The sequence below is a fragment of the Mobula birostris genome, chromosome 13, assembly GCF_030028105.1.
Source record: "Mobula birostris isolate sMobBir1 chromosome 13, sMobBir1.hap1, whole genome shotgun sequence".
Classification (NCBI taxonomy): Eukaryota; Metazoa; Chordata; class Chondrichthyes; order Myliobatiformes; family Myliobatidae; genus Mobula; species Mobula birostris.
Genome location: NC_092382.1, coordinates 107,623,738 through 107,646,729, shown reverse-complemented (window position 1 = coordinate 107,646,729; position 22,992 = coordinate 107,623,738). Strand labels below are relative to the sequence as shown.

General features: G+C 48.7%; 1 protein-coding gene across 1 annotated transcript in view; it reads left to right on the top strand.

Moving 5' to 3' along the window:
* Window positions 1-651: 651 nt before the first annotated feature.
* Window positions 652-22,992, top strand: part of LOC140207298 (C-type lectin domain family 12 member B-like) — a 45,818-nt gene continuing 23,477 nt past the window's right edge. The window contains exons 1-3 of the mRNA XM_072275793.1: window positions 652-797; window positions 9,226-9,339; window positions 14,173-14,325. Coding sequence (XP_072131894.1) covers window positions 9,231-9,339; window positions 14,173-14,325 — 262 coding nt within the window. The 5' untranslated portion in view covers window positions 652-797; window positions 9,226-9,230. The remainder of the gene's footprint in view (window positions 798-9,225; window positions 9,340-14,172; window positions 14,326-22,992) is intronic.

Sequence of the window (22,992 nt, the reverse complement as noted above, 5' to 3'; positions counted from 1 at the left end):
CTGTGAACGAGACACACTACCCTCACTGTCACACAGAGATGTTCTTCAAAGGGACACTGAAAGAGTTTCGGCGTCACCGACACGAACCACAGATGACACGAACACGCCCTTATCGTGACAGTGACACACTGACAGGCTCTGCACCGTAGCAGAAACTCACCACTCAGCGATACCAACACAGAGTCGCGCCCTGCACTGTAGCTGTGAAACACCCTTACCCGTATGGATAACACCCACCCTCTCCAAAACCCTTCCCCCACTCGGACAAACTCTCCCTCTCCGACAGTACTCGCCGTCACCGTCACAGTCTCCACTACACCAGTCGCGTCTCCGTCACCCATCCCTCACCGATAAGCAACCCCGTCTCTGTGACACACCCTCCCCTGCACACTTCGCCGGTTCTATCATCCCGTACGTACCCATGCACCCCTCCCCGTCTCCGTGATACACTGAACCCGCTAAACTCTCCCCATCTACGTGTCCCTCCACTCTCCTCCCTCTGTGTCACAGGCAATTGTGGGAAGTATGAGGGGGAGATGACATCTGGTGTTGCACCTCCCCCATTCCACCGGACATCTATCACCAGGTTCTGAGACTGTCCACAGCTCTGAATGCACAGTAGTTCCACACCACTTGCATCAGTGTCTGCAGTCTCAGCACCCTTTCCCTGGCCTCCTCTCTCCTCCCCTTCCTTCCTCTTCCAGCAGCACACCATCCGCTCTCTCACACACACACACCATCTCCGAGAGACACACACTCAATTTGAGATTACTGGAAAGCGGAAGGACTGGATATTGGTGAGTGGGGAGACTGGAGGAGGGGGAGCGTTGCGCAGTTTTTTCTGACTCCAGTGGAGTTTGCTGCAGTGGGGCGGGAGGTACTTCACATATCTGACCCGGGAATGTGATAGGATAATATATAGGCAGCTGCGCTGTTTGTCTGATCCTGGAAGTGTGTGATGGGACGGTGTGGATGGAGTTCCACTCTCTGTATGACCCCGGAGTGTCTGTCGGGACAGGGTTGAGGGAGTTGCCCGCTGTACCGGATTGAGGGTGTGTGTGATGGACCGTTGTGAGGGAGCGTCACTCAGTATCTGTTTCCAGAAGTGTGTGATTGGATTATATGGAAGGATTCTCGCTTGTTTGTGACTCCTACTCATTGGCCAGTGCATTTCGGCCATTAAACAGTCTCCAATCAGAGACAGAGAGCAAGAAAATGGTGACTCGCAAGTTCTGCTCCAAAGGCTCGATCAGAACACCCGTTCTGTGGCCTCCACTCTCCTCCCCTTCCTTCCTCTTCTCTCAGCACACAATTCCTTCCTTATGATTCTGAAGTGGGTGAGTGAGCAGCCGTAGCTCCTGGTCCATATAGGTACCAATAACATCGGTATGAATGGGGAGGTGGTTCTGCAAAGTGAGGTCAGGGATTTAGCTACTAAATTAAAGGACAGGACCACTACCCGTCGCGGCGTGTCCAGACACAGGCAGACCATACAGTTTACCACGTTACTCAAATGTGGTGTCGGTGGGAGGGCTTCAGAATTTGGGAAAATTGTGTTTTTTTTTTCCAAGGAAGGTGGGATCTATACAGAAGAGATAGACGACGGCTTACACCTCAACTGGAGGGAAACTGACATCCCAGAGGGATGTTTTTTTCCGGTACCGTGCATGGGAGTTTTTGGGAGAATTGTTGAACTCGAGTTGCAGGGGGATGGGATTCAGGGTTCCAGAGCAGATAGCGAAGTCGATATGGATACAGATGCTGTTAAGACCTCAAAAAAAAAAAAAAGCAGGAATCAAAAGGTTGTGCATGATCTGTCTGCTGCCCTGGGCTCCGTATATTTTAATGCAGGAAGCTTTAAAAAAAGGGCAGTGAGATCAGGGCATGAATAGACACAGTGAATTATGATTTTGCAGCAATTATTGAGAATTGGTTGTAGGGGGAGCAAGCAGGACAGCACAATATTTCGGGTTTCCCTATTTTCAGACGTGAGAAAGCGGAAGGACTTACAGGAGGAGGTGTGGCATTACTGAACAGAGAACATGTCGCCGCAATGCACAGTCAGGACAGACAAGAGAACTCGTCTAAGTGAGGCATTATGGGTGCAAATGAGGAATACGGGTTGTATGACCATGTTCATGGGGCTACATTATAGACCAGACAACAGTCCACTCGATTAGGAGAAACAAAACTGCATGAGATTACCGACTGTTGCTGAAATACAAGACTGATATAGCAGGCAATTTTAGCTTTTCAACTGAGTCCCATTCTGCAAGAGGACCAGTGCGAGAGATTTTGTCAAAAATATTCAGGGACGATTACTTCCACGGTACGGAGAAATCCCAGCGAGAGGGAAGGCAATACTTGATCTCCTACTGCAAAATGAGAGAAGCCAAGTGTCAGAGGTTTGTGCAGGGGAACACCTTTAATCTGGTGATCAAAACACCATCAGTTTCAAGGTAGTTATGAAAAAGGAGAGGTCCGGCCCTCGGGTTTGGATTCTAAATTGGAGCACGTCCAATTTTACCTTGGATCAAAATGAATTTGGATAAAGTGAATTTGGACAAGTTGTTTTCTTGCAAATGTGTACCTGGTAACTGGGATCCAAATCGCAGTCTAATCTCAGTGTGGAATGCAATGACCTATACTGTGAATAGTGGGAAGCGTTGAAGGAGGGAGGGACATAGGTGTACAAGTCCGGGGTATAAACACTGTGAATAGTGAGGTGTGCCAAGGGACTGACACACGCGTCACCTCGACACCGACACACCCCTTACCGTGACAACGACGCGTCCTTCATTGCGTCACCGATACACCGCCACAGCCTGCATTGTAATGCTGACACACTCCTCCCCGTCTCCATCGCCTGTCTCCTCGCTAACAAACCTCCATATCTGCGTGCCGAATTCCACCCCCTTATCCTTCCACGCATGCGTCACACAGACCTCTCCTGCACCCCGGCCTGTTTCTGTAATCCCACACCTCCCCTACACCCCTACATCCCTCTGTGATCCACTCCACTCCACCCCTCCCTCTTTGTGTTCAGAGCGAAGTGCGATGAGGGAGTGGAAGAGTTAACGTCTGTGGCCACACCTCCCTCTTTCCAACCGAATATCGATCTCTCGGTTCTCAAACTCTCCAATGCTCGGTGTGGTTGAACCGATTGTGTGGGTTCACCCCAACTTACTCCAGTGGCTTGCACGCCTTCACAGCAAAGCCCGCTCCACACATTCCGTCACAGAAACATACAAAAACTGCAGCACAATACAGGACCTTCGGCCCACAGAGTTGTGCCGGACACGCCCCTACCTTAGAAAATACTAGTCTTACCAACAGCCTTCCATTTTACCGAGCTCCATGTACCTATCTAAAGGTCTCTTAAAATAGTGTATCGTTTCCGCCAACACCACTGTAGCGGGCAGGCCATTCCACGCACTCACCACTCTCTGAGTAAAACATTTACACCTGACATCTCCGCTATACCTGCTCCCCAGCAGCTTAAACCTGTGTCCTCTTGTGGCAACCATTTCAGCCCTGGGAAAAAGCCTTTGACTATCCACACGATCAATGTCTCTCATCATCTTATAGGCCTCTATCAGGTCACCTCTCATTCTCCGGCGCTCCAAGGGGAAAAAGCCGAGTCCACTCAACCTATTCTCATAAGGCATGCTTCCCAATCCAGGCAACATCCTTGTAAATCTCCTCTGTTTCTTTTATATGGCTTCCACATCTTCCTGTATTGAGGCGACCAGAACTGAGCAGAGTTATCCATGTGTGGTCTGATCAGAGTCCTATGTAGCTGCAGTATTACTTCTCGGGCCTACGTTCAATTCCAAGAGTCTTGCCATTAATACTACATTCTGCCACATATTTGACCTACCAAAATTAACCACTTCACACTTATCTGGGTTGAACTCCATCTGCCACATCTCAGTCCGGGTTTGCATCCTATCAGTGTCCCGCTGTAACTCCTGACAGCCCTCCACACTATCCCCAACACCTCCAACCTACCTGAGGCCCTGCGACAATGGAATTTACCATAATGTTCAATCGACCGCAGCAGATCTTGACTTCTGCCTTGTGAACACTAGGGGGCAGCACAGACTGCAGGCCGCGCCACACCGCCCTCACGTTGTGCAGCTCCTTCATTTCCTCTGCCAGAGAACAACATTTGTGTCATCAGGAAACCTACTAATATATTACTCCACTTTCTCATCAACGACATTTATAAAAATCACGAAGACTGAGGGTCACAGAACAGATCCCTGACGTACTCCACTGGTGACCGACCTCCATGCAGAATATGACTCGAGTACAACCACTCTTTGCCTTCTGTGCGCAAGCCAGTTCTGTAGACACAAAGCAATGACCCCTTGCATCTCATGCCTCCTTACATTCTCAATATGCCTTGCATGGTGTACCTTATCAAATGCCTTTCCGAAATCCAGATACACTAAATCTACTGTTCTTCCTTCATCAATGTGTTTAGTCACATCTTCATAATATTCAATCAGGCTCGTAAGGTATGACCTGCCCTTGATAAAGCCATGCTGACTACTCCTAATCACATTATTCCACTCCAAATATTCATAAAACCTGCCTCTCAGGATCTTCTCCATTAACTTACCAACTACTTAGATAAGACTCACTGGTCTATAATTTCCTGAACTATCTATACTCCCTTTCTGAATAAAGGAACAACATCTGTAACACTCCAATCCTCTGGAAACTCTCGCGTGCCCATTGCTAATGCAAAGATCATCGCCACAGACTCAGAAATCTCCCCCCTCGCTTCCCACAGTAGCCTGGGGTACATCCCATCCGGTCCCGGCGACTTAACCAACTTAATGCTTTCAAAACGCGCTAGCACACGCTCTTTCTTAACATATAAATGCACAAGCTTTTCGGTTTGCTGTAAGTTATCAAGAAAATCACCAAAATCTTAAGCACAGTGAATACTGAATACAGTATTCATTAAGTACCTATGCTATTTCCTCCGGTTTCATACACACTTTCCCACTGTCATACTTGATAGGTCCCATTCTCCCACGTCTTACCCTCTTGCTCTTCACCTACTTGTAGAATTGCCCTGGGGTTTTCCTGAGTCGTGAAGGCCAAGACCTTCTCATGGCCCCTTCTGGCTCTCCTAATTTCCTTCTTAAGCTGCTTCCTATTAGAACATAGAACATGGAACACTACAGCACATTATAGGCACTTCGGAACACAATGTTGTGCCGACCCTCAAACCCTGCCTCCAGTATAAGCCCCCACCTTAAATTCCTACATATACCTGAGGAGTAGTCTCTTAAACTTCACTAGTGTATCTGCCTCCACCACTGACTCAGACAGTGCATTCCACGCACCAACCACCACTGAGTAAAAAACGTTCGTGTTATATCCCCCTTGAACTTCCCACACCTTCCCTTAAAACCATGTCCTCTTGTATTGAGCAGTGGTGCCCTGGGGTAGAGGCTCTGGCTATCCACTCTATTCATTCCTTTTATTATCTTGTACACCTCTATCAAGTCTCCTCTCATCCTGCTCTCCAAAAAGTAAAGCCCCAGCTCCCTTAATCTCTGATCACAATGCATACTCTCTACACCAGGCAGCATCCTAGTAAATCTCTTCTGTACCCTTTCCAATGCTTCCACATCCTTCCTCTAGTGAGGTAACCAGAACTGGACGCAGTGCTCCAAGTGTGGCCTCATCAGAGTTTTATAGAGCTGCATCATTACATCGCGACTCTTAAACTCTATCCCTCGACTTATGAAAGCTAACACTCCATAAGCTTCCTTAACTATCTTATCCACCTGTGAGGCAACTTTCAGGGATCTGTGGACATGTAGCCCCAGATCCCTCCGCTCTTCCACACTAACAAGTATTCTGCCATTTAATTTCTACTCTGCCTTGTAGTTTGTCTTTCCAAAGTGTAGCACCTCACACTTCTCCGGTTTGAACTCCATCTGGCACTTCTCGGCTCACTTGTGCATCCTATCAATGTCTCTCTGCAATCTTCGACAATCCTCTACACTCTCTACACTCTCTACAACACCACCAACGTTTGTGCCGTCTGCAAACTTGCCAACCCACCCTTCTACCCCTACATCCAGGTCGTTAATAAACATCATGAAAGGTAGAGGTCCGAGAACAGATCCTTGTGAGACATCACTGGTCACAATCCTCCAAGCTGAATGTACTCCCTACACCCCGGCGCTCTGTCTTCTGCAGACATGGCAATTCTAAATCCTCCTGGCCAAACCTCCCTGGATCCTATGCCTTCTGATGTTCTGAATAAGCCTACCGTGTGGAACCTTGTCAAATGCCTTACTAAAATCCATATGGATCACATCCACTGCACTACCCTCATCTATATGCCTGGTCTCCTCCTCAAAGAATATTATCAGGCTTGTTAGACACGATCTGCCCTTCACAAAGCCATGCTGACTGTCCCTGATCAGACCATGATTCTCTAAATGCCCAAAGATCCCGTATCTAAGAATCTTTTCCACAGGTTTCCCACCACAGACGTAAGACTCACTGGTGTATAATTACTGGACTATCCCTTATGCCGTTTTTTCAACAAAAGGACAACATTCGCCTGCCTCCAATCTTCCGGTACCATTCCGGTGGACAACGAGGACATAAAGATTCTAGCCAGAGGCTCAGCAGTCTCTTCCCTCGTCTCGTGGAGCAGCCTGGGGAATATTCCGTCAGGCCCCGGGGACTTTTCCGACCTAATGTATTTTAGCAACTCCAACACCTCCTCTCCTTTGTTATCAACATGCTGCAGAACATCAAACTCACTCATATTCTCCTCACCATCAACAAGATCCCTCTCATTGGTGAATACCGAAGAGAAGTATTCATTGAGGACCTCGCTCACTTCCACACCCACCAGGCACGTTTTCCCACCTGTATCTCTAATTGGTCCTACCTTCACTCCTGTCATTCTTTTTTTCTTCACAGAATTGAAGAATGTCTTGGGGTTTTCCTTTACCCTGCGAGCCAAGGCCTTCCCATGCCCCCTTCTTGCTCTTCTCATCCCCTTCAGAAGCTCTTTTCCTGCTTCCCTATATTCCTCAATAAACCCATCTGATCCCTGCTTCCTAAACCTCATGTATGCTGCCTTCAAGATTACAAGATTAGCCTTGTAATCTTCTGGATCTCTAACATTTCCTACCTCAGTGAACCTTGAGAAACTTTTTTTTCTTCTTTCGAGAATTATTGCAGCCTTTGTACGCCACTGTTCCTGTACCCTACCATAATTTCACTGTTTCAATGCAACGTAGATATGCAGAACTCTAGACAAATATCACCTGGATATTTGTCACATTGCCTCCGACTTTTCCCTGAGAACATCTGTTTCCAATTTAAGCCTCCATTTTCCTGCATGATGGCCTCATAATTACCCGTACACTTTTTAAACGCTTTTCTAACTTGTCTGTTCCTATCTCTCTCCAATGCTATTGCAAAGGAGATGGAATTATGATAACTCTCTCCAAAAGACTCTCCCACTGAGATATCTGACACCTGACCAAGTGATTTCCCAATACCAAACAAGTACAGCCTCTCCTCTTGTAGGCTTATCTCCGTATTGTGTGAAGAAAACTTCCTAAAACACCTAACAAGCTCCACCCCTCTTCTAAACCGCTTGCTCTGAGGGGATGGCAATCGATATTTGGGAAATTAAAACTCCTTCACGACAAATTTATTATTACACCTTTCGAGGACCTATTTCCCGATCTGCTCCTCGATATCGCCGTTACTATAGTTCTCCACAGCCCATCCGTTCACACAGACAGACACATACACACACACACACCCAAAGACACACACACACACACACACACACACACACACACACACACTCACACAGAGCAGAGGGGAGGGAGGGAGCTTCGACTCTTTTTTTTTTTTTTTCTGAATCCGGTAGCGTGGGCCTCGATGGAGCAGGAGGAAGGGGGCGAATTCATAAAATATCTGAACCGAATAGTGCGTTATGAGACGCTGTGGATGCAGCTCCCCTCTGTGGCTGATCCCTGACAGTGCGTGTTGCGACTGTGTGGAGAGAACATTACTCAGTGTCTAACTCAGGGTGTGTGTGTTAGGACGTTGTGCAGTATTTTTGTCTGACCCCGGGGATGTATTAGGGACGGGAAAGAGGGAGATTCTCTTTGTGTCTATAGCCGGACGTGTGTGATAGAACAATGTGAATGAAGCTTAATTACTTGCCTAACCACGATCTTTTGCACTGGATCGTTGTGGCGGGTTGGGGGGAGTGGGGCTCACTCTGTGTCTGACTCCGTGAGGGAGATGGGACGGTATGGAGGGAGGCTCCCTCTGTGTCTGAGTCAGACAGATATCTGATTTCAGTGTCTCCAAGCAGAGATCAGGAGCCAAGTAAGTGTCACTCACACTGGTCGGCGAGTGGCCATTAAAAAGCAGCGATTAGAGGAAGTATCAGCGTTTGAAGAGCAAACAATCAGGGTCCGGAATTTATTAGAAAGGGCCGGTGCAAGCCGAGAGCCAATAACTGGAGTGGGCAGTGCTATCGTGGGGATTTGAGTTTTTAGCTCTTCGATGATTCAGCCAGGAGAGTCTCGGTTGAGAGAAAGCACATAGATGTATTTTCCGTTATTTTATTGTTTCCTTTTTTATAATTGCTCTTTTAGAACAGTAGGCATGCCTGGCTGCAGAATTGAATGTTCCTCTTGTAGGACTTGGGAATGCAGGGAGACCTCCAGTGTCTCTGACGTCTTCACCTGTGAGAAGTGCATCCGGATACAGCTTCCAACACTCCGCGTTAAGGAGTTGGAACTGGAACTGGATGAACACAGGATCATTCGGAAAGCTGAGGGGTGATCGGGAGAACATAGTGGGATGAAGTTAGATGCATCGTGTAGGAAAGGGGAAACAGTGTGAAAGTCAGGAAGCTGAAAGGAGTTGTGGAGCTAGAACAGAATATTCTTGTGGCCAATCTCCACGGCAAGAGGTAGACTGGGAGAATCTAACTGGATTGGAGGGATATGGAGATTGCGAAGGCAGAAAGGATTTCACTAGTATAGCACAGAATTGTGAGCGAAGGGCCTGTATTTTTCTGTGATTTATGTCCACTGCTCCTCAGGAGGGGAGAGACTGATTTGAACTCAGAGAGTGGGAAGATCAGGGGTGGAATATAGCAGGGAAAATGACAATTAACAATGTCGAGGAACGATTTTTCCACAGACGACATGGTGAGTGAACGACCCACAGGGAGAGACAGATCAGACTCAAGCATATGGCTAATCTGCGTTTTAACAGCGACCCTCATTATCACGGGTATCTGCTGGAGGGTTCATGGTGAGTTGAACACCGGTCGTAACGGCCAAACCGCAGAAAATGAAAATGGCCACTATAACAGCGATACACTCCGAACATTACCGGGAAACAGCCTTCACTGCGGTACCAACACACCCCTCACTGTGGTACTGACGGGCCCCTGACCATGACTACCACACATCCTTCACCGTGACCCTGACACGGTCCCACCAACACATCCGTCAACATAATACCACAAATCCCTCAACCTGATACCGACACACCCCCCCACTGTAATAACGATTCACTCTAACACCGACACGCACCTCGCCGTGGCACTCGCAAGCCCCGCACTGTGACACAGACACATCCCTCACTATGACAGAGTCACGTTTCTCATTTTCAAGCCGACTCGTCCCTTATCGTGACACCAACGCTCACCGCATCACCTGCATTAGGGTCGCCGTCAAAACAATACATCCCCCATCGTGACACCGACACGCCCCTCACAGCTCGCCTACTCACCCCTCATCGTGATAACAGCACACCACTCAATTTGACACGAGCCATCCACTGTGACGACACGTTCTTCGCCGTGACACAGAGCGACACACACTCACCGAGAACCTTCACTCCCCTCACACTGACAGGGACACGCCACGTGACGCCGCGCCCGCCCCGCACTCTGACACCGATGCTCTCAAAACCCTGGTAACGATCAGCCCCACACCGTGACACCGACATCGCCCTCAACTTGACACAAATCGTCCTGTCTCTATGACACCGATAAACCCCACAACGTAAAACAAAAATGGGATGTGAGAGAATTTAAACTGGGAACACATATAATATAGTGGGACGGGTAAGTAACAGTGGAAGATTTTCCAAGAGACTCATTAGAGTCCCCAACAATAGTATATTCTGGCTAAAAGCAAGGACAGAACGTATAGGAAGAAGCAGCCTTGTATAAGAAAGGAAATAAAATCTGAGCTGAACGTCCAAAGAAACACGGTGTGTTGGAAGTTTAGGAAGGTAGGCAGAAGGGGAGGCGTGTCTTTCTTGGTAAGGCATGATATTAAATCATTAGAAAGAGGTGACATAGGATCGAAAGGTGTAGAATTTTTTTGGGTTGAGCTAAGAAATTTCAGGGGTAAAAGGACCCTGATGGCAGTTATTTATAGGCCTCCAAACAGCTGTAGTGATGTGGACCACAAATTACAACTGGAAATAGAAAAGGCTTGTCAGAACGGCAGTGTTATGATAATTGTGGGGGATTTTAACATGCTGGTGGATTGGGAAAATCAGGTCGGCACTGGATCTCAAGAGAGAGAATTTGTAGAATGTCTGCGAGATGGCTTTTTAGAACAGCTTGTTGTTGAGCCCACTCGGGGATCGGCTGTACTGGATTGGGTATTGTGTAATGAACCAGAGGTGATTCGAGAGATTGAGGTGAGGGAACCCTTAGGAGGCAGTGATCATAACATGATTGAGTTCACTGTGAGATTTGAGAAAGAGAAGCCGAAATCCGATGTGTCAGTATTTCAGTGGAGTAAAGGAAATGACAGCGGCATGAGAGAGGAACGAGCCAAAGTTGACTGGAAAGAGACACTGGCGGAAAAGACGGCAGAGCAACAGTGGCTGGAGTTTATGCGAGAAGTGAGGAAGGGGTAAGACAGGGATATTCCAAAAAAGAAGAAATTTTCGAATGGAAAAAGAATGCAACCGTGGTTGACAAGAGAAGTCAAAGCCAAAGTTAAAACAAAGGAGACGGCATACAAGGAAGCAAAAAATAGTGGGAAGATAGAGGGTTGGGAAATGTTTAAAAGCTTCCAAAAGGAAACTAAGTAGGTCATTAAGAGGGAAACGATTAACTCTGAAAGGACACTAGGAAATAATATCAAAGAGTATACTAAAAGCTTTTTCAAGTATATAAAGAGCAAAATACGGGTGAGAGTAGACATAGGACCGATAGAAAATGATGCTGGTGAAATTGTAATGGGAGATAAGGAGATGGCGGAGGAGCTGAACGAGTATTTTGCATCAGTGTTCACTGAGGAAGACACCAGCAGTATAACGGACCCTCAAGGCTGGCAGGGAAGAGAAGTGTGCGCAGTCACAATTACGACAGAGAACATACTCAGGAAGCTGAATAGTCTAAAGGTAGATAAATCTCCCGGAGCAGATGGAATACACCCTTGTGTTCTGAAGGAAGCAGCTGTGGAGATTGCGGAGGCACTAGCGATGATCTTTCAAAACTCGATAGATTCTGGCATGCTTCCGGAGGACTGGAAGATAGCAAATGTCACCCCGCTATTCAAGGAGGAGGCAAGGAAGCAAAAAGGAAATTATAGACCTGTTAGCTTGACATCGGTGTTTGGGAAGTTGTTGGAGTCGATTGTCAAGGATGAGGTTACAGAGTGCCTGGAGGCATATGACAAGATAGGCAGAACTCAGCATGGATTCCTTCAAGGAAAATCCTGCCTGACAAACCTATTTCAAATATTTTGAGGAAATTACAGGTAGTGTAGACAAGGGAGATGCAGAGAAAGTTGTATATTTGGATTTTCAGAAGGCTTTTGACAAGGTGCCACACATGAGGCTACTTAACAAGATGAGCGCCCATGGAATTACGGGAAAGTTATATACGTGGATAGAGCGTTGGCTGATTGGCAGGAAACAGAGAGTGGGAGTAAAGGGATCCTATTCTGGTTGGCTGCCGGTTACGAGTGGTGTTCACAGGGGTCCGGGATGGGACCGCTTCTTTTTACATTGTACATCGACGATTTGGATTATGGAATATATGACTTTGTGGCTAAGTTTGCTGTCGAAACTAAAATAGGTGGAGGGGCCAGTAGTGCTGAGGAAATGGAGAGTCTGCAGAGAGACTTGGATAGATTGGAAAAATGGGCAAAGAAGTGGCGAATGAAATACAATGTTGGAAAGTGTATGGTTATGGACTTTGGCCGAAGAAATAAACAGGCAGAGTATTATATAAATGTGGAAAGAATTCAAAGTTCTGAGATGCAACGGGACTTGGGAATCCTCGTACAGGATACCCTTCAGGTTAACCTCCAGGTTGAGTCCGTGGTGAAAAAGGCGAATGTGATGTTGGCATTGATTTCTGGAGGAACAGTGTATAGGAGCAGGGATGTGATGTTGAGGCTCTATAAGGCGCTGGTGAGACATCAATCTGAGTACTGTGGGTAGTTTTGGGCTCCTTATTTGAGAAAGGATGTGCTGACGTTGGAGAAGGTGTAGAGAAGATTTGCTAGAATAACTCTGGGAATTAGAGGGTTAACATATGAGGAACGCTTGTCCGCTCTTGGACTGTATTCCTTGGAGTTTAGAAGAATGAGGGGAGACCTCATAGAAACATTTCGAATGTTCAAAGGCATGGACAAAGTGGATGTGGCAAAGTTGTGTTCCATGATGGGGGAGCCTAGTTCGAGAGGGCATGATTTAAGGATTGAAGGGCGCCCATTCAAACCAGAGATGCCTTACTCACTCTTCCTTCAGTTAGCCCTGACGAAGGGTCTCGGCCTGAAACGTCGACTGCACCTCTTCCTACAGATGCTGCTTGGCCTGCTGCGTTCACCAACAACTTTAATATGTGTTGCTTGGATTTCCAGCATCTGCAGAATTCCTGTTGTATGCAAAGATTTTTTTTTTTAGCCAGAGGGTGGTGAGTCTACGGAATTTGTTGCCACGGGCGGCAGTGGAGGTAGAGATTGATAGGTATCTGAGTAGCCACGGCATCAAAGGTTATGGTGAGAAGGCGGGGGAGAGGGACTAAATGGGAGAATGGTAAAGCTCATGATAAAATGGCGGAGCAGACTCGACGGGCCGAATGGCCGACTTCTGCTCCTTTGTCTTCTGGTCATATGGCTTATAACCATGATAAAGACATAGCCTTCACCGTAACACAATTAAGACTCACCCTGACACCGGCACGCCATTCACCAGAACGTGAACAATTCAGTCACCGTATCAGGGTCACGACCTTCAACGAGACACAGATACACTCCTAACCGCAACACGGACACGGAACATCGCCGTGACACACCCGTGGCAGTCACACTGACCGCAACGTACCCCTCACTGTAACATCGACATTCCCACTGACCGTGTTACTGATAAACTCCTCAAGGCGACAGCGAAACACACCTCAAAATGACCCCGACACGGTTTTCACTGTGACACTGAGGTACCGTACACTGTGACACATTCACGCTCCTCGACGTGATCCGCACCGCCTCGAGACAAAGACTCAGAAGTCACTGTAACACCCCTGACCGAGACAGTATCACCGCTCAACATAACGCCGATGCACCGCTCACAGAGGCAATTACCCACACCTCATTCTGACACAGGTAAACCTCTTAGCGTGATACCAAAACACCTCAGCCTGACACTGTCACACCCACCGTCGCAATGACATGTCTCTGACCGTGACACTGAAACATTCCTCTCTGTGAGACAAGCACACCCCATACCATGACACAGATACTCCACTCACCGTGACAGCACCAGGCACCTTACTCTGACATTTCCCTCGCCGTGACCTCGAGGTACACTTCATTGTGGCCCGGCACAACTCTCGCCGGGGCACGGTATCAGCTATCACGGTGACACCGTCACGTCCTTCACAACAACTCGAACATGACCCACGTGATTGATGCAGACCCCATTGTGACAACAACATAACCTTCACCGACACATTAATATACCCCTCAGTGTGACACGACAGGCCGACACCTCTCACTGTGACGACCTTCACCGTGACATTGACACAACACTCTCTGTGGCCCGCTCGGTAGCGTGTTGCTGAATCACGTGTCACTGTAAACGCTAATCATCCTTCATTATCTCTCTCAGTATCACATATTCGTCAGTCCGAGTTCACCCTCGACCGAAACTACCATGAGTTCAACTCAACCCTTCAATCCAAGATCAATGAGATGGAAGCGAAGTACAAATCTGTGAAGGAAACCAAGGCTCAAATCTGTGAATTGTTGACTAGCCGAAGAGGTGAGGCATCATCCTCTCCTTTAACCCGCTCCTCATCACAGGGCAGGCATTGAGAGCTGAAGGGTCACTCTGTGCTCGACATCGGGAGTGTGTGAAGAGACGGTATGGAGGGAGATTCCCTCTCTGTGTTTGACCGGTGAGTGTGTGATGGTGCTGCGAGGAGGAAGCTTCACTGTATCACTGAACCCACGAGAGTGTGACGGGACGTTGTGGAGGTGGATTCACTCTGCGCCTGCCCAGAGGATTGTGAGACGTATCTTTACAGCTTCACTCTATGTCTGACTCCGGAAATCTCTGATGGGACGGTATGGATCCATCGTCACTCTGTGTCTGACAGGCGGTTTGTGTGATCGGACAGGGCCCAGAGAGCTTCACCCAAGGTCTGACCCCTGAATGGTGTTATGGATTGGCGGAGAGAGAGTTTCACTCTGAACCCGGGAGTGTGTGACGGGGCGGTGCAGAGGGGGCTTCACCCTGTGTCTGAATCCGGGAGTGAGTGATGGGACGCTGCAGAGGGGGATTCACTCTGTGACTGTATCCGCGAGTGTGATGGGACGGTGTGGAGGGAGCATCACACTCTATCTGATTCCCGGAGTGTGTAATGGGATCGGAGGGAGAGAGAGCGTCTGTGTCTGACTCCGGGAGTGTGTGATGGGTCAGTGCAGAGGGGCGTTCACTCTATGTGACACCGGGTTGTGTGATTGGATGTTATGATGGTAGTCTGACCCCGTGAGTGTGCCATGGGAGGATGAGGGCGGAATTTCGCTTTGTGTGTGAACACGGGGGGGGGGGGGGGGGAGGGCGGTGATGGAACGGTTCAGAGAGAGCTTCACTCTGTGAGTCGCCAGGGACTGTGTGTGATGAACCGTAAGGAGGGAGATTCACACTTTGTTAGACTCGGTGGTGTGTGATGTGGCCGTGCGGAGGGAGATTCATTCTGTGTCTACGCACGGCAGTGTGTTATTGGACGAGAGGAAGGAGATTCGCACTGTGTTATTCTCGGGAGTGTGTGATTGGACGGTGAGGAGGCAGGTTCCCTCTGTGTCAGACAGTTTGCTCTGTGGTGTGTTGAGAAGACGTAGCGGGAGAATCGGTCTCCCTCTGTTATTTGTCGTGTGTGCTAAGGCAGTCTCTTTCCGTGTCTAACCGCTGGAGTGTGTGATGGGGTTGTGGAGAGAGAGATTCACAGTGTGTCTGATCAAGGCTGTGTGAGATTGGACTTTGGGAAAGGATCTAAATTCTGATCTCTTACTCAGGGCATGTATAAGGGGCGGTGTGGAGGTAGCTTCACTCTGTGTCTGACCCCGAGAGTGCGTAATGAAACGGTGTGGAAGGAGTAACATTCAGAATCTGACACGGGGAAGAGTGTATTTGGAAGGTGTGCAGGAAACATCACTCCACGTCTGACCGCTGAAATGTGTGATGAGCCCATGGAGAGAGAGAAAGATTCACTCTGTTTCTGACCCAGGCAGTACGTGGCGAGGGTTTGTAGAGGGAGCAAAACTCTCTGTCTGACTCCGGGAGTGTGTGATGGGACAATGCGGACGGGAGCTTCACTCCACGTCTAACGCCTGTAGCGTGTGATGGGACGGCGGAGAGAGAGATTCCATCTGCGCCTGACCATTTTAGTGTGTGATCTGACCGTGTGCAGGAAGTTTAAAGTGTCTCACCCCGTGTGTGTATCATTGGACTCTGTTCGTGACACAGTGTGCGTGTGATGGGACGGAATAGCGGAGGTGGGGGTGGGTGACTGCGTTTGGGAGGGCGGTTATGTGTGTGTCTGACACCGGGAACAGTGGCGCGTGCCTGGATGGTTTTCCGCTCTGTGTCTGATGCCAGGAGTGAGTGATAGAACGGTGCGGAGGGAGCTTCTCTCGTTTTCTGACCCCTGTGTTGTGTGATGTGACAGGGTAGAAGGAGCATCATACTGTGTCTGACCACGGGAGTATGCAGTGGGATGGTAGCGAGAGTGTTTCATTTCCTATCTGATCACGGGCGGGTGTAACGCGGTAGTGTTGGAGTAGGTTCACTCTGTGTTTGCCTGCAGTACTCTGTGTTAGGAGAGTTTGCAGGGAGCTTCACTCCATGTCTCACCCAAGGAGTGTGTGATAGTGAGGTGGAGAGAAAGCTTCAGTCTGAGGCTGAACCGGGACTGTGTGATGGACAGTGTGGAAGGAGCATCACTCTGTGTCTCACACCGGAAGAGTATAATGTGATCGTGAGACAAGAACTTCATTCTTCGTCTGCTCCCGAGAGTGCGTGACGGGACATTGTGGATGGAAGCCCAATTTGTGTCTGACCCATTAGGAGGTGTGTGATTGGATGACGTGCAGGCTGTTGCACTCTATAACCGAATCCGGTGTCTGTGATGCCGAGGTAGTTTCATTCCGTATCTGATCTCGGGATTGTGTGATGGGACGGTATGGATGGAGATGCACTCTATGTCTGACTTTGGCTGCGTGTCATGGGATGGTGCGAAGTGAACTTCACTCTATGTCTGACACCGGGAATCTTTGATGTGACAGTATGGATCCAGCTTCACCCTGTGTCTAACAGGCGGATTGTGTGATCGGACAGGGCCCAGAGAGCTTCACTCCATGACTGACCCAGAATAGTGTTATGGCACCGTGGAGAGAGAGAGTTTCACTCTGAATCCGGGAGTGTGTGACGGGGCGGTGTAGCGGGGTCTTCACTCCGTGTCTGAATCCGGGAGTGAGAGATGGGACGTTGCAGAGGTGGCTTGACTCTGGGACTAAATCCGCGAGTGTGTGATGGGATCCTGGAGAGACAGCTTTGTCTGTGTCTCACTCCGAGAGTGAGTGATGGGACGGTGCAGAGGGCGCTTCACTCTGTCTGAATCCGAGAGTGTCTGAAGGGACGGTGTGAATGTAGCTTCACTCTGTGTCTGACTCCCGAAGTGTGTAATGGGATCGTAGAGAGAGACAGAGCGTCTGTGTCTGACTCCGGGAGAAGAGGGAAGAGTGTAAATGGACGGTGTGCAGGAAACTTCACGCCACGTCTGACCGCTGGAATGTGTGATGAGGCACGGAGAGAGATTCATTCTGTGTCTGACCCAGGCAGTAGTGACTTGGCTTTGTAGAGGGAGCTAAACTCTGTGTCTGACTCCGGGAGTGTGTAATGGGACAACGTGGACGGGAGCTTCGCTCCACCTCTAAACCTTAGAGTGTCTGATGTGTCTGTGGGGACAGAATCAATCTGCGTCTGACCGTTTCAGTTTGGTACCGACGGGGTGCAGGTCGCTTAAATTTGTGTCTGACCCCGGTTGTGTATGCTCTGAATCTGGGAGTGCGTGACGGGACATTGTGGATGGAAGCCCAATTTGTGTCTGACCCATTAGGAGGTGTGTGATTGGATGGCGTGCAGGCTGTTGCACTCTGTAGCTGAATCCGGTGCCTGTGATGCCGAGGTAGTTTCATTCCGTATCTGATCTCGGGATTGTGTGATGGGATGGTATGGATGGAGATTCACTCTATGTCTGACCCTGGGTGCGTGTCATGGGATGGTGCGGAGTGAACTTCACTCTATGTCTGACACCAGGAGACCGTGATGGAAGGGTGCTGAGGGAGTTTCATTCCGTGTCTGTTACCGGGTGTGTTCTGAGACGGTGTTGATGGAGCTTCACTCTGTGTCTGACCGCGAGACCGTGTGATGTGACAGTGAGCAGCGTGCAGTCTGAACCAATGAGTGTTTGATGGGACCGTGGAGAGAGAGAGAGAGTTTCATTCTGTGTCTGACCCCGGGTGGGTATAATGTAACAGCGTAAGGGAATTTCACTCTGTGTTAGTCCCCTGGATTCTGTGATGGGACAGCGTTGAACGAGATTCCCTCATTGCCTGGCAATGAGTTGCATGATTTGAAGTTGCGGAGGGAGCGAAATCCTGTGTCCCACCCCGGGAATGTGTGACGGGACGGTGTGTATTGAAATTCTATTTGTCCCCGTCCCTCAGGAAGTCTGTGATAGGATGGTGGGAAGGAGCTTGTAACTGACTCCTGAAGTTTGTGATGGGACGGTGGTGAGAGAGCTACAATTTGTGGCGGGTCCCGAGAGTGTGTAATTAGGTGCTGTGGAGGGAGAATCAATTTGTGTCTGACACACGGAGAGTGTAATGGGACGGTGTGGAAGAGCTTCAGTTAGAGTCTGACCACGGAAATTCGTGATTGGTAGTTGTGGGGGGAGTTTGTATCTGACCGGGAACGTATCATAGGGCAGTTTAGAGGGAGCCTCAGACTGTGTGTGACCCCAGAAGTGTTGTGTGATGGGACAGTGTGGAGGAGGCTTCACTCTGATCTGACGCCGGGAGTGTGTGATGGGACAGTGTAGAGGAGGCTTCACTCTGCCCTGACCCCGGGAGTGTGTGATGGGACAGTGTGGAGGAAGTTTCACTCTGTGTGTGACCCCGGGAGTGTGTGATTGGACGGCGTGGAGGGAGATTGTTTTTTTCTTTATTCCTGCTTTTCAGAGGAAAAATGTTCGAAGTATTGGGTCAGAGATGAAGAACGGTGTTATTTCTTCTCCATGTTTGAAACATCTTACTATGGAGCTCGGCAAGAGTGTTCAAACTTTGATTCAAGGCTCCTCGAGATCAATTCACAAGATGAAGCGGTAAGTGTCACACCACGAGAGGAGATGTTCACACAGCTCCCAACGTTTACCAGGATGAGAAGAACAGTGGAAGTCCCTGTTCATAGTGAAGCTTCCTCCACTCCGTCTCATCGCACACTCCCGGGGTCAGAAACAGAGTGAACCTCCCTCCACACCGTTCCATCACACACTCCCGTGATCATACACAGAGTGAATCTCCCTCCACGCCGTCTCATCATACACTGCGCGGGGTCAGACATCGAGTGAAGCCGCCTGCGCACCTTCCCATCACACATTACCGGGGTCAGACACAGAGTAAAACTCCCTCCGCAGTCTCCCTTCACACACTCCTGTTGTAATAATCCGAGAGAGGCTCCGTAAATAGTTTCCCATTCCCGGCATTAATCAAATGAACTTAATTTCTCAGAGTTTTGTTTACCGTGCTGTTGACTCCCGTATCCCTGTATACTGGATTGGAAAATGCGAAGAAGGGTAAGATTTGGACTGATGTGTGGGGTGAGAGTTTGGGGATGACACGGTACTGACGGGAGAAAATTGGGTCAGTTTACGGACTGAAATAGGTTTGTGGGAAGAAGCGGTGCCACTGGGATTGTTTCAAGTCTGTCCGAGGTTGTCAGGTGAGGGAGGCACAATGGGAATATTTTGGGGAATGATTCGTGTCTGTCGAGGAAGGGTAGGGCAGTGGGGACATCTGGAGGGCTGGCAGGAACTCCAGGGAGAGATCAGTACTCTGGCATTATTTTGCTGACTGACGCAGCGCTGTGGGAATGCAAGATGCAGCGGAATTATTTTAGAGAGAGACACGAAGGTATGAGGAGATGGAGGAAACTTGGAACTGAACTGATTTGTGAGTAAGAAGTTGGGTAGCGGGATTACTTTAGGGACTGACAGAGATCTGAGGGGAGAGAGTGGGACAATTGAATTAGTTTGGAGACTGTGTGCAAAGAGTGGGTCAGTGGGGTTAGTTTGTGGACTGAAGCAGGGCTTTGGGAGAGAGTTTTTCAGTGGTACAAATTTTGCAACGGACCCGTGTCTGTGAGTTGAGGGCGGTGTAGTGGGATTAGTTTGGAGCCTGACACGAAGCTGTTGGGAGAGGAAGGGTCCATGGGATTAATTTGGGGAACGCCAAAGTTTTGCGGGAAGAAAGCAGGCCCTAGGGGTTCATTTCGGGACTGTCATAAGTCTGTGTGGAGAGGGTTGGGCAGGGGGATTTGTTTGGGGACGGAAATAGATTTGTGGACAAGGTAGAGTTCGTCTGTTGGATTCGTATGGGGACTGATACAGCACTGTGAAGAGAAAGTGCGTCAGTGGGATTAGTCTGGCGACGGAACGGAGACTGTGAGGAGTCCGCGGTGTTGTGACATTAGTTTAGAGACTGCCACAGGGCTGTCCGGACCGATTGGGTCGGTGTGATTAGTTTGGGGACGGTCTCAGGGCTGCGGGGAGAGCGCTGTTTAACGAGATTAGTTTCGCGAAGGTCTGCGGTTTACTGCTGCGCTGTTTTGTCAATGTTGCAATTTTTTAACCTTCATTGATAGAAAATTGGCCTCTGGTTTGCTGTACTACGTGTCCTCTGGAACATCCGTCTGCATTCGGTGCCAACCGAGAGGAAGTAACTACCCTTGCAATCGCGATCGTCGTTTCATCTGCGAGAAGTCTACACCTTTATACCCATCTATTCCTGAAAACATCCAGGGTCTCTGTCAACAACCAGTGGGGGCCTATGAATCACGGGACTACCCCCTGTTCTCCTACTTAACTCTCTTCCACTCTCCCTCCATCCATCACCCCAAATTCCCTCCCCACCCTCACTGCCGCTCCCTCCTACACGATGCTCCCACTCATTTCGCACTCCCATTCTTCAGACACTGACAAATATCTCTATCCATCTATCCCCTTATTTCTCGTCATTTCCCCACCACGCCCCGCTCTTTCCCAGTCACGCTTGCTCTCTCTCTCTCTCGCCACTCTCTCGTTCTTTCTCCGCCCGCTCTTTCGTCGCTTCCGCTGCCCAATTCTTTACCCTCTCTCCCTCTTTCTGCACCCCTCTACCCAATTCTCTCTCTCCCCTCCCCGTTCTCTCCACATTCTCCACCTCCCAGATCAGTTTTTCTTTCTCCTTTTCACCCACTCTCACTTCCACCCTGAGCCGTCTGGTTGTCGATACCTCGACCCAGGGTAAAAAATCTGTGCGCCTGCACTCTGTCTCTGTCTGTCTTGGGTTTATGCAACTCTGTAAGATTTCAACTACCCTCCCGGGAATAAAGTACCCACCTTCCCTCTCTCTCTCCATAACTCAGTCCCTCGAGTCCCTGCAATATTGCCATAAATCTCCCTCTGGAGTCTTTACTGATCACCTAACTCAGAACCCGGTATCTGCCTTCTCTCCATACCCCCTGATCCCTTTAGCCACAAGGGCCATATCTAACTCCCTATTAAATATAGGCAATGACCTGGCCTCAACTGTTTCCTGTGGCAGAAAATTCCACAGATTCACCACTCTCTGTATGAAAAAGTTTTTCCTCATCTCGGTCCTAAAAGGCTTTTCCTTTATCCTCAAGCTGTGACCGATCGTTCTGGACTTCCCCAACATCGGGAACAATCTTCCTGCATTAGTCTCTCCAATCCCTTTAGAATTTTATACGTTTCAGTCAGATCCCCCGTCAGTCTTCTAAATTCCAGGGAGTATACGCCTAGTCGGTCCAGTCCTTCAGCATATGAAAGTCCTGCCATCCCAGAAATGATTCGCATTCACCCCTCATTATTCTCAATTCCAGCGAGGTCAGGTCACAGTGCTTACAAAACCGCAAATATGGCATTATTTTTGTATTGTACAATTTAAGAGCGAAAAAATGGAAGGAGTTCCATGTAATATTTTGGCACACCAATACATTTGAGATCTGAGATAACTTTTACTAAGGCCTCAGACCTTAATAAGCTTTTTAGGGCTATGGTTTCCTCACAATCACCGTTAGGAAGGGCCAGGTTATGCAACTTTCAAAGCTGTATAAATACCCTGAATTCTGGAATCTTGTCCCAATAATCTGCAGCCATGGGCTCTTTCAGCAACTGTCCAGCACTCTGGAAATTAAAAGAATTGATGCCCACAAGGCAGGAGAGGCATAGAAGAAGATAGCAAAGTGTTTTGACGTAGCTGTTTCCTCATTTCGTTATGTAATTAAGAAATGGCAGTTAACAGTAACGGTGCAGGTCAAGTTGAGGTCTGGAAGACCAAGACATTTTTTCCGAGAGATCTACTCATATGATCGCTGGTGGGGTAAATCAAGATCCCCTTTTGAATGCAAAGGACCTTCAGGAAGATTTAGCTGACTCTGAAGTGGTGGTGCACTGTTCTACTCTGCAACGACACCTGCACAAATATGACCTTCATGGAAGAGTCATCAGAAGAAACATTTCCTGCGTCGTCACCACAAAATTTAGCGTCAGAGGTTTGCAAAGGAACATCTAAACAAGCCTGGTGCATTTTTGAAACAAGTTCTGTGGACTAATGAAGTTAAAATAGAAATTTTTGGCCGCAATGAACAACGATATGTTTTGAGAAAAAAAGGTGCAGAATTTCAAGAAGATAACACTTCTCCAACTGTTAAACACGGGGCTAGGTCGATCATGCTTTGGGATTGTATTATATCTAGTGCCACGGGGAACATTTCACTGGTAGAGGGAAGAATGAATTCACTTCCCCACACTGCACTCCATCTGCTACTGCTTTGCTCAGTTCCCTAATCTGTCTTCAACACCACCTGCAGATTGGAAATGCTACGAGCGACCTGCACTGACTGCGGTTTCCCGATGAGGAATTCAAACGTTCTGTTGCAGAGGGAGATAGCCTGTCCCAGGCTTTGCAGCCTGTTGGATAGAACTGAGGACGTGACTGTGCTGAGCGTTGAGCTGTTGTCAATAAACCGCAGCGTGACGTAGGTATTGCTATTTCCCAGTTGGTCCAAAGCCCGGTGGAGAGCGAGTGAGTTAGCAGCCGCTGTAGTCCTATTGTGGAGAGAGACAGAGCGCAGCGGGACAACGTG